Here is a 12,261-nt window from a genome sequence, read left to right on the forward strand (position 1 = left end):
AGGAATTTTAGACATTTTTTTTTATCTTAACTTGTATTAAAATGTGTTCTACACCAGTTTTGTACATTGCTCCCTTCCTGTTCCTCTTGCCTAAGTCTAGTCTGGAACAATCCGTGTTTAGAGGCATGGTTAGGACAGACAGGAGGTGATTATGTTGTCAGAAGCTGGTACTTTACAATTTTCTTGTGGGTTGCTTGGAATATAATGAACACACTGATTCTTTTGTCTGTGCATTTCAAGTTGCTCTAGATCTAGGTCCCTGGGCTTTTGCCACTTTGGAAATAGACGATAAGAAAATGAATTTTGATTTGTTACTACAAAAGCTCAGCAGTAGTTTCGTATTCTTTCTGCTGAGATATAAGCAGACTTCTAAAAGGAGGTATTTCTTGACAGAGCTTCCAGAGTTAACCGTCCCACTGCCAAATTTACGCTGTTTTTTATTAGTTTTATTATTAGCAACATGAAGCTAGGCAATGAGATTTATCAAAGAGAAAGGTTAATCAGCAGTTTTGTATACTAGGGTTTATCTAAACATCACAAGTTATGTCTTGGTTTTGTGTTGATTTTGTTTCAATGTTTCTCATAGTATATTATCTTCTTCAGCTGACTCTAAAGATGATGCTGATAAATGGTTGTGTGGCTTGAATATCTTGTATCAAGAGGTCATGAGTGCTCCCACACCTGCGATCACAGAGAGGTATGTGGACATATTTTAACTTTGTGGAACTGAACATTTCTTTGGAATTGAAAGTGGAAAATCTGAAAGAAATTTTTAAGGTGCAGCAAGCAGTGCCTGATAGTTACCTTAAGAACAATTACACTCCAGTTAGTGTATGGTACAGAAAGCTCATCTGGAAATTCTCCATGTCTGTTTTGCTATATATATGTTCTGGAGTTATGCTCTGCTGCATCCACTAATGTGGACTTGCAATTTACCTTGTTTTGTATACCAAAACCAAACCAAACCAAAAATCTCTTAATGAGATCACAACAACATCTGGTGTAAGTGTGTGTTGACTTCTTGGAAAACTAAAGTGTCTTATTCAATCACAGTAGGCTTGCTCTAGTAGGTGTCCATGTGTCTTGTGTCCCAATAATTCCGAGGAGAGCTTTTGCGGTTTGTCCTTTTTATTGGACTCATTGCATTGTATGACAGTGTGATCAGCTGACTCAGAGCCAGATGATGGTGAAACTGTGCCCTTAACGCTTCTGAGGATGTTACATGTGAAACTACTCATGCTCGGAATGCCAGCTTTGTTGACAAGCTTTCAACGCTGTCTCTGTACCTGATTGCTTTTCATCACTGCTGACATTTTTTTTATGGTCACTGCTGTTACTTGTTGTGAGGATATACCCCGTCCTCGCTTGCTACCTGAGCAAATTGTGGCTTTGACATTGATGTTGTCTTTACTTACTTGCCGTTCCAGTTGGGGACAAAGTATTCTTATCTATTGTATGGTATTGCAGCGAGCTGCTACACAACGTGCTACTGGGTTCCAGGCTATGTTTGTGCAGCAGAGTGATTCCTGCAGAGACTGAGGATAACCTTCATAATGACATACTGTGTTCATCATTTTAATCAAAGTCATGTGTGTGTATATTTACTATTAATGCTGCTAATAGTATTTTGCTACGCACCTAAAACTGACGTGCACCCTAATGGGGATTTTCTTTGAAATTCTCTAAACTCCTCTCCCTCCCCCCTAATTTTTAATTTTTATGCAACTAATAGATCTTTGAGCCAGCAGCCTCAGCTGGCATAAATCATTGACTCAATGGAGTTACTGTAGTTTATATTAGCTGAAGTTTTGGCTCGCTTTATCTACTTATATTTTTACAGCTTCTGGTTGCTCATTCTTTTCTGTCCTGCCCACCCTTCCCCTTCCTGTGTTGTTTATGTAGCTTTAAAATGCAGTATTAAGCAGCAGAAAAGCATATATTTACAAATATGGTTATAAAACTGGCTGAATCCTTAGATGCTGCATTGGAAATGTTTTTGCTTTATTAAAAGAGATGTATATTTGTTAACTTATGACTTTTAAATATTTGTATTGAGTTTCATCTATGGATTTTGATATTTCATTGCCTCTTTTCTTTATAATTCTTGGATTAAAACTTTTTTTCTTTTTTCTCTCTGCAAGCTGGCTGAGAAAGCAGATCTATTCTGTAGATCAAACTAGAAGAAATAGGTAAGAAGCTTTCCCTTTGTTTGGTTTGTTTTTAGTGAACTTTTATTGCAGATTCAAACATGGAATGAAAAGAAATAAATAATTCTTTGTCCAAGATGTGAAATATGAGACCCCTGAAAATAGTATTTGCTCTTGCTTTAACAACTTGAGTTTTACCTTTTGCTAAACACAATTTGTTCATAGCACATACTCATGTTCATGTATGTGGTATAATGAGGAAGCAATTGATGAAAAATAAGTAGTTTTGCTTTTAGTCTAAAATTACCCTGCCAGAATGAGGAAAGTTGTCTTCTTCCAGTCTTACTGTAGAGATTCAGCTCAGCTGTGCAGGTATGTTAGGTTGCTAGCTTTATAGAGGTCTTTGCCCTCTCATAGCCAAGTTGGAGCTCAGCAGTTTGGACTGTAAAACCTGCTGTGAGCTTTCCTGCACAGCTATGCCACCAGTTCTTCCTTTGTTGCTGAAGCATGTTTGCATTGGAGAGACTACACTGTAATGTACACAGACCAGAACCAGCTTTTGAAAGCTTATTTGGGCATTTGTAACAATGAAGCTGCATAAGCAGAGTTCAACATGGGCTGCTGAAGATCCATGTTTAAGGGATTAGCCTTCCCGTGTTTCAGTCCTGATGGGGTCTGAACACGGCTAGTATGTGTGGTATGTAGTCTGAAACTAGTCACAGCAGCAGTGTCAGATGTATCCAGAGGTAGGGTTGTCCCAGCAATAACATGAATTCTTTCCTGCAGGACTCAGAGCTATGAGGAGAACAGAACAGAATATTACGAGGAATAGGAGATGACAGAAATACTTGAGGATATTAAGGGAGAGGAGAAGGAGGACTTCTGGTATGACAGGGTAGTACTGTGTGAAAGAAGTACTTTAACAGTGGGAAACAAAAGATACTTTTGAGGACAGATACAGAAGGAGGCCAAGTTAATGGTTTGGAACAAGGGCAATTTTTTTAGCAAATAGCCTGGCTACATAGACTTGTCTCTGCCACATATTTGAATAGATGAAAGCCAAATAATGACCTTTGACCTGGTGCCTCTCATGTGAAAGAATTCTCATGGGTTGTAGCTCCCAGTGTGCTGTGTAGCTTCGTATGTTTGAGTTTCAGTAGTTCATTTCAGGTCCACTGTGATGTGGGTTTGTAGCTTTTGCACAGCAAAGGAGACTTTTTTTTTTTTTTAAATGAATTCAGCTGCATACCTCTCAGACTTGCCAGAAATCATGCGACACTGAGAAGAATGTTAACCCCTCCTCCCCTGTGTCTATTACTTTACCATGATTTTGCTCTTTGTCTGGAACACGCATTTTATTCTAAGGTGTAATTCAATGTAGAAAAGTACATGTGTTTCCTCTCATTTAGGCCTTTTCCTAAAAGCAAAATAAAGTCTGGTGTTTCATTGTGTGAATGAGACTCTATTATTGCAGGAAATAACACCATTCTGCAGACACCCTGTGGCATTGTGCAGCTGGCTTCAGGGTGAGCTGAGATGCCGCTTCAAAACAGTGTTTCCTAAGCTGGCCTGAGTGGTGAAGGGGAAAGTACCATCCTATACTGGATATTGGCTTATAGCTCTTGATGTATTTTGAAAAACTAGCCCTGCAGTTGGGATATGGTGGTGGGGATCGTGAAGCAAAAGCAAATGTTAGGGTAGAGAAGCTGTTGCTGATACTGTGTGTCTGCTGAAGAGGTTTCACTTGTTGCTTTAGGGTAGTTTCATCACTACAAGGCAGTCTGGTTAGGATCAAGGGGACTTGCACTGTGGAGGGAGCAGTTTTCCTTCTCTTGATTGATGATTCATGCTTTTAGAAAAATTCAGGAAAGGAGTTTGGGCTGAGTTTCATTGTGTTTAGTATTGCAGTTTCTAGGGAGGTTAATTGTAAAGGTTAGGTTTCCAGGCAAGTCCTGTTTCACAGGCTGAGTTTTTTCCAGTGGTAATGAAGTCCCAGCTCTTTGTTTTGGCTTGCACTTGTCTGGCCAGAGGAAATTGCTTGTGCTTGGTGTTTAGGGTACAAACGGAGTGCTCATTCTTGCTCCTAAAAGTAGTGGTTTTTTTCCAGAGGTCTGGCGACAAGGCGGAAAGCCAGGAATTTCCTGAGTTCTAATCTGGCTTTGGCATGGACTTTGGCTAAGTTCCTTCTTGCTTTGCCTCTTTCCCTCTCTACACGGTGGAGATGAGAATATCTCCCAGGATAGCTGATTGTATGGACACTGTAGAAGAGACATGTTACTTGCGTCCGGGTGCTGGTTGGTGGTGTTGCTCTCAAGTGACTCTGTTCTGATCCTGTGTTTGCAGAGAGTTTAATCTTATGAATTGCACTGTAGGTCAAGACAAGAGCACCTTAACCTTGTTTGCTCAGGTACTGTTGGTATTGCATTAATGTTTTGTGGGCATTGGCAGTAGGACCTGCGGATGTTGTGCCTGTGTTCTCTTGACTCTTCCCTGCTTCCTCTTGCTGCCATGGATTCCCCTCATCTTCCACTCTAGGACTTGTCCCTGTGCCCTTCACATGTCCCGCTGTAATGCTGTGTCTTTCTTGTTGAGACCTTGCATCACTGCCTGCCCAGAATACCCAGAGTTTGAGACTGTCCTAGAACATGCGACCTAATTTCCGTTCTTTTCTAGTGTCCTGGTTCCGGCAAGGATGGGGTTAATTTCCCCAAGGAGCCGGCAGGGGAGGCAAGTATTCCATCCCACGTGACCCATGCCCGGCTATAAGAGGCGCTAGCCGGGGAGGGGGAGGCAGTCGCCACTCGGGGGCGGGCTGCGGTGGTGCGGGTCCGGTCGGTGCGCTGCGCGGCGGTACTGTAATCGCGTTCCTGTATTCCTTTATCGGTGTTATTGTTTTTTCTTTCTTTTTCCCTTTGTCTGTTCTGTTAAATTACACCATTTCAACCCACGAGTTTTGCCCTTTTCTGCCGATTTTTCCCACGGCTGTGGGAGTCGAGCGAGCGGCTGCGTGGGTCTTTGTTGCTGGCTGAGGCCAAACCACGACAGCTATCCAAGGACAAGTTGAATAGCAGGTGACTGAAGTGGGGCTACAGGAGACGGCTGAGTTGGTGTACCAGCTTGGTGCTGCTGAATGGATGAAGTTTCACTCTTTCCTGTTCCTCTGCCTTCTCTACATGCTACTAATCGGGCACTCCAGACCCTTTTTTTATTCTGGCTGTGATGTCGATCTGGGCATGAGGTGGGCTGGGTGACATCATGAAGCCAGTGGAAAGCTTGTTCTAGCTCTCTCTTGGCCACATAGTTTTCTGCTCACTTAGCGAGTTGAATCAGGTTAATAGAAGGTTTGATGAGCATCACAGCTGTCCTGTGGAAGCAACAGAAGAATGGAGTGGGGCACAAGGAGAGGAGTTGGGTTTGCTTCTTGTAACAGCAGTGAGCTGTTAGATTGGATCACCTGTACCTATGGCACACTTAAAGCATTTGGACACCCAGCTCCTTTAGAAATCACCTCTCTCTCTGTTCATACAGAAGTTATAACAGCATTCCCCTACCTCCTCTTTCCATTTTGATGATAAGTGTAGTAAATATTGTGAGCTGCTCTGAGCTTGCAGTGAAGGGTGCTATGGGAGCAGCCCCTAGGACACTGGAATAAAGTCTGAGCCTGAGAAAACTGGAAGAGGTAAAGAAAATTGAGTTTTTCGAAATAAGCTATTCCCAGACTTGTTTCTAATACAAAGTCTTCCTTTGACAAAAAGAAGTTTTATGTATACATCATACATGATTTGATGTATGGCTAGAGAGTATGTGGCCAGAAAGTGTTGAAACGATTAATAAATTCAGCTTTGTATATAAGTATTGCTTAAATACTTGGTGTATGTGAGCACTGTGTCACTTAAAATCTGAAATAAGTATGTCTTATTTGAAAGGTCTTGCTGTTATCTAGAAAACTTTGTGTTTTGAAGTGTTGCTGTTATATCACTGGACATTCTGAAACACTGTAAAAGGGTTCAGCAGGTCTGTGTAAATGGACCTGGAAGGCAATCCTCTGGGAAGACTTGGTTGTGAGAGGAGGATGAGGTCATGTTCAGATGTTGCAGGAGGGGAGAGTCTTGCTGCTGTGAATCAATTTTACCATCCAAGAAAAGGGTTATAATGGTAATTAAAACTGGAGCTTTTTGTTTTCTGTTTCTGTTCATCCATTTTGTAAATCCTTTGTATAATGTTTTCCGTGTCCGGTTTCAGTGGGACTGGAACAATGGAAGAAAGGCTGCAGTTCATCTGACCATGTGTAAACATCTACATTTGAGCTGATCATCTAGATCTGATTAATTGTTGATGAAGAGAAATGGGTGTCTCTGCAGCATGGTTCTTTTCATCCTAATACGAATACCCAAATTAATTGAAATGCTGATTTCTCCCTATTAACTAGAAAACATGTCTAGCTTGCTCATGTGTAGGTGTTACGTTTATAGAAGTTTACAGCTATGTGAAATGAGCCCTACCGAGAATGTCTCAGTAGTCACATTTTTGTGTTGATAGAAAATGTATTAGTAGCTGACTAAATGCAACAGAACTGTGGAGTTTTTGCTATCTTAATATTTTTTTTTCTTCTCCCTCCCCCCCCCCAGTATCAGTCTTAGAGAGCTGAAAACTGTCCTTCCCCAAGTAAACTTCAAAGTGAGCAGCATGAAGTTCTTGAAGGATAAATTTGCGGTAATTAATTACCTAATAACTTACATCTGTTTGGTATTATCTGATATTTCTGTTCAGGTTACGCTCTATATTTTTGCTTCTTACCATGTACAGTTAAATAGATTGTATCAGTTAATTTCTCAGCTTGGCTTTGCCTATAGCTATGGCTCTAAGAAAATATAGACATAAAAGTTCCTTCTTTTCATTGTACAGTTGACCAAAGCCAACATTGGCTTTTGAGCTCCAGTGCTGATACTGTGCAAGTGCATAGGAAACTGTTTTATGTTTGAGATAAAATTCATATATAAGAAAAAGATTTTTTTTCCAATATGATCAATTAATAACCTCTTCACTCCAACTTGTGCTAATATTAATAACTTCAGAAGGTCATTTCCATTCCTACAGGAATTTTAAATATCTCCACCTTTTCCTGCTTTCCAGCTCTCCACCCTTAAACCATACATACTTTCTTCTGTTGCTTCAGCTAACAATGGCTAAATGAGGCACTACTTCATTCTCAGTAACATAGTGGAAATGGAGTCAGCATACAAAATGCAAGGCCAAAGATGTGGGCTAGGAGCATTGTGTCACGAACCAAGAATCTGTTTACTTGTTTGTAATCTTAAAAAAAATAAATTAAATCCTAAGTAGTTAAAACTAATGAAGTTGGAGTAGAAGAGAATGTTTGAGAGGGTGGTAGCTGGAGTAAGAGTAACTTGTTTGCTGTGCAAATGCTGTTCAGAGAATTCTAAATTCACTGCATGCTACTTTCTATTGTAGGAAATAGGCGCTTACAAGGAAGAGCTTAGTTTTGAACAATTTCATTTGTTCTACAAGAAAATCATGTTTGAACAACAGAAATCGGTAAGCTTTTTCATAAGTAGTCTTCATTCTGTTAAATTGGTTGCTCAGAATATAGAGTGAATGGTGATTTTTTTATTTGTTTGTTTCAGTTTGTTACTAATTTTCTTTTTTCCCCATTCTTGTAACAGAAAAATGGTATAGTACTGTGTTTGATGTGTAGATAACAGTCACCATCAGGAATTGGCTTAAGAAGATAAGTCATTCATGTTGCTGCTTGTGTGTTGGTAGTAGAGATATGCACAGATATAATGGGTTTTCTAGGAAGAACTTTTATTGTGTGTTTGTTCAGGACGTAGAATGCCTTTTCATTAGGCTTCGCTGGTCTGTTTAATGACAGGAGCAAGGTTTTTCCATACTCATGTTAACCTTTTATTGCTAGGAACATTCTGTAAATCATGAGGATGTATCCTGAGCATCAAATAACAGCTAATGTTCTCATTGTCTCTCATGCTTGGAGGTTACTGGGGGCGAGTCCATTACAAGACGGGCACCAGACAGTCCTTGGGAGGCACAAATGCAGTGGAAATACACTTTAACTAATTTATATGGGCAACTACCTGACTGCTGTTTCCATGTATTCGTTGCATAGATTCATGAAGTTGGTGACAACTTACAGACATTTAGTGACTCCAGAAGTTAGGAACCTTTTAAAACTAATAATTTTAAAAACATAATTTGAGATTACTTGCATAAAGGTCTTTGTTGCTGATATGCTTATTGTTGATTCAACTTACAGTTGCTAAAATAGAAGGTTTGATAGTGAAAATCAGTGCTGTGTCTTTTATAGAATCATAGAATCATAGAATTAGTGAGGTTGGAAGGGACCTTTAAGATCATCAAGTCCAACCATTAACCTACCCTGATAAAAACACCACCACTTCTAAACCATGTCCCTAAGCACCTCATCTACCCTTTTCTTAAACACCTCCGGGGATGGTGAATCCACCACCTCTCTGGGCAGCCTATTCCAATGTTTAATAACCCTTTCAGTGAAAAAATGCTTCCTAATATCCAATCTAAACCTGCCCTGACATAACTTGAACCCGTTTCCTCTTGTCCTATCACTTGTCACCAGGGAGAAGAGGTCAGCTCCCATCTCTCTAAAACCTCCTTTCAGGTAGTTGTAGAGGGTGATAAGGTCTACCCTCAGCCTCCTCTTCTCCAGGCTAAACAACCCCAGATTCCTCAGTCGTTCCTCATAAGGTTTGTCCTCCAGACCCTTCACCAGCTTTGTAGCCCTTCTCTGGACATGCTCCAACACCTCAATGTCCTTCTTGTAGTGAGGGGCCCAAAACTGAACACAGTACTCAAGGTGAGGCCTCACCAGTGCCGAGTACAGGGGGATGATTACTTCCCTAGTCCGGCTCACCACACTATTCCTGATGCAGGCCAGGATGGTGTTGGCCTTCTTGGCTGCCTGGGCACACTGCTGGCTCATGCTCAGCCGGCTGTCCACCAACACCCCCAGGTCCTTTTCTGCCAGGCAGCTTTCGAGCCACTCCGCCCCCAGTCTGTAGCGCTGCATGGGGTTGTTGTGACCCAAGTGCAGGACCCGACACTTGGCCTTGTTGAACCTCATACCATTGGCCTCAGCCCATCTGTCCAGCCTGTCCAGATCCCTCTGCAGAGCCAATCTACCCTCAAGCAGATCAACACGCCCCCCTAGTTTAGTGTCGTCTGCGAACCTACTGAGGGTGCATTCGATCCCCTCATCCAGATCATTGATAAAGATATTAAAGAGAACGGGCCCCAGCACCGAGCCCTGGGGGACACCACTTGTAACTGGACACCGATTTAACTCCATTTACCACCATGGTAGTAGAACTTCTTGTGCTGTTTAAAAGTGATGCTGAAATTATTGTGAAGTAATAAAGAATCTCTGTTTACTGACAGGGTTTTAGTTTTGGCCATGAAAGTCGAGTTAATTAGCTTGAGCAGAAAGTTGAAGAGTGAAACACAGAATAAGGAGGCTATCTGACTTCCTTAAACTCTTGTTATCGCCCCTTGTGGATCATTTCAAAGAAACTCCTCAGTTTGCTCAACAGCTGCTTTGGGTCAGTTGATAAGTTTCCTGTGATCTGTAACTGCTGCTTCAAGCTGGAAACAATTTAGGTTTTTTATTCACTTGAATAAATGTGATGGACGATATGTAATTCCAGTTTTTCTGGGATACCAAACAATAAAAGCTCTCCAGAAACTTGAGTGATTGTGTATATAAGGTGCCTTATCAATAACAAGGTTTTTGCCTGAGAATTATCTGTGTTCACACTGAAAAGCCTAAAGTACAGTTGCCAGCCTTGGCAGTATGGTTTTTTTTTTTTAATGTGTTTAATTAAAAATGTGTCTTGCCACCTTGTATGCAGGTTCTCTAAAGCAAAAATGCATATAGTTCCCCTTCCCAAACCTATGGACATTATTAGATGGAATTAGATAGAAATTTGCTTATTCTTTTGTTATTTATCTTCCCCCTTTTTTTCTGTGGTGTTTTTTTTTTGTTTGTTTGTTTTAAGATTCTTGATGAATTCAAAAAGGATTCCTCTGTGTTCATTCTTGGGTAAGACTCTTCATTTGTATTATTTTTCCGCATTTCCATATGGTTGCAGTGTGGCAGGATTGTTTTTGAATTACAACGCTGTTATTTTTGTTCTGATACTTTAGTAAGTGAAAAGAAATGATTCATCTTTTTTGCACTCAGAAAGGTGAATTTATCACGGAAACAAGTCCTGATTATAATTTGATAAATGTTTTTTACCTTCTGACTACCAAAATGGTATGGACTTGAACAAGCAAATATGCCTAATTGCAAATTTGTGATTTTACCAAGAGCTGAACAAAACTGCTGAAGGACAATGTGATGGAAAAATTTTAACTTCAGTCTGGAGAGTGGTGTGGTGCACAGGCTTTGCCTAGACTTGAGCAGAATGCCGATAGTAACAGTTTCTGCATCTTTCACTTGGACTTGAAAATCTAAGAAAGCTGTGTACAGCAGGAAAAGGAGATCAGGGGCATTGCTAACACTTTGACTGTGAATTAAACCAGTTTATCTTGGTTTCGAGTATTACACTAGCAGATTAAAGAAGTTACTTAAAAAGTTTGCTCTGAGTGTATTGCATATTTTCTTAGCCTTTAGTCATGTCATATGAATTAAACTTTGAGACTGCTTAAAAAGCACAGATTTATCAAGGATGGGTAGGTTATAAATACCTTATTGGTCCCAAATAATGTGGCGTTTGTGTCCTACAGAAGAGAAACCATTTGTGCTGCTTTTTCTTGGTGCAGCTGCGTCTTGCCTCCTTTTTTGTTCTATATCAGTAAATCATCTGAATAATACATGGTAGGAGTTATTTGTGGAAGTATGGCTCTATGATGATTTAAAAGAACAGTGTCTCCGTATGCCTCAACTCAGCTTAGCAACACCCCTGTCAAGTGAATGCTGCTCATTTGCTGTAAAGCAATGAGCAGAGATTTGGTACTTTTTCCAGTGAATCACTATCAGACATCACATCAGGAATCCAAGAGGCTTTATTTAAAGGCTCAAAATAAAGTAATTAGATAATACAGTATTAAAAACCTAATCTACGTTCCATTAAAGTTATAAAAAGTTTCTTTGTGGTGGCAGCACATTTATACTGTAAATGCAAGATACGAATCCATGTCATTTTCTGCTATAACATCTGATGACACTTGCTCTGTTAATTCTTTAGCTTCACTTTCCTTTTTTTTTTTATTTTTTTTTTTTTTAAGAAATACTGACCGTCCAGATGCTTCAGCAGTTCATCTCCATGACTTTCAGAGATTCCTCCTACATGAGCAGCAGGTGCGAAGGTTGCAGAAATTTCGAGTTCTTTTTCTTGACGCTGTCTCACAGATTTCTATGCTCATTAAAAAGAAATGTGATGTGTCGTAGAATATGACTGATGTCAGCTGTGATAGTAGGCTTTGGAAAGATTTCTCCGTATTTATTGCCATTGAATGTTCACAAGAACTATTATTTTTCATCAATATAAAGACTCTGAAGGTGCACCAGAGGACGAGAGGGTGGACGAAGTAAAGAAGGTTTTAATAGGTCTCCATTTAGTCATTTAGATAAATAGACAAGGTTAGAAATAAACACTGGATGTATGTCAAAGATGATAGCCTGGCCTAGTTACAGCTGTTACAGCTTAGGTACATCTGGGGTAGTGCCTTCACCATGGCCCCATTTTAGCAGCTCTTACATAAAGTACTGAGCTGACTGTCTGCATTTGAGTGAAAGGTAATTTTCTGTTGAATAGAGCCAGTTTAATGTCCCATACCAGCAAGCAGATAAGGATGGAGACGGGGATTGGAACTGCATCTTCATGTTTTTCTATAATGTTATTTAGTGCAGACACCATGGGGAAAAATTGTGTGATATTTCCTAGGCACTGCTAAACTCCAACTTAGCAAATATGGTTGAAATGTGAGGTCTACACTTCCTGTATAAGCTTGCTACTTTCTTTTTCTCTCTATTTCACTGTGTTAAAAGGACACTCAGATTTCACTTAGAAATGAGAGAGATTATAGCTAAGGCATATCC

The 12,261-nt window shown here is 40.2% G+C and overlaps 1 protein-coding gene across 1 annotated transcript in view; it reads left to right on the forward strand.

Annotated features, from left to right (window-relative positions):
* PLCG2 (phospholipase C gamma 2) overlaps nucleotides 1-12,261 on the forward strand; it is a 67,732-nt gene that overhangs the window by 23,407 nt on the left and 32,064 nt on the right. Inside the window, exons 4-9 of the mRNA XM_082489273.1 lie at nucleotides 604-697; nucleotides 2,142-2,189; nucleotides 6,776-6,860; nucleotides 7,620-7,703; nucleotides 10,214-10,257; nucleotides 11,448-11,520. Coding sequence (XP_082345399.1) covers nucleotides 604-697; nucleotides 2,142-2,189; nucleotides 6,776-6,860; nucleotides 7,620-7,703; nucleotides 10,214-10,257; nucleotides 11,448-11,520 — 428 coding nt within the window. The remainder of the gene's footprint in view (nucleotides 1-603; nucleotides 698-2,141; nucleotides 2,190-6,775; nucleotides 6,861-7,619; nucleotides 7,704-10,213; nucleotides 10,258-11,447; nucleotides 11,521-12,261) is intronic.

This window comes from Vanellus vanellus, assembly GCF_965231255.1.
Source record: "Vanellus vanellus genome assembly, chromosome: 12".
Lineage (NCBI taxonomy): Eukaryota > Metazoa > Chordata > Aves > Charadriiformes > Charadriidae > Vanellus > Vanellus vanellus.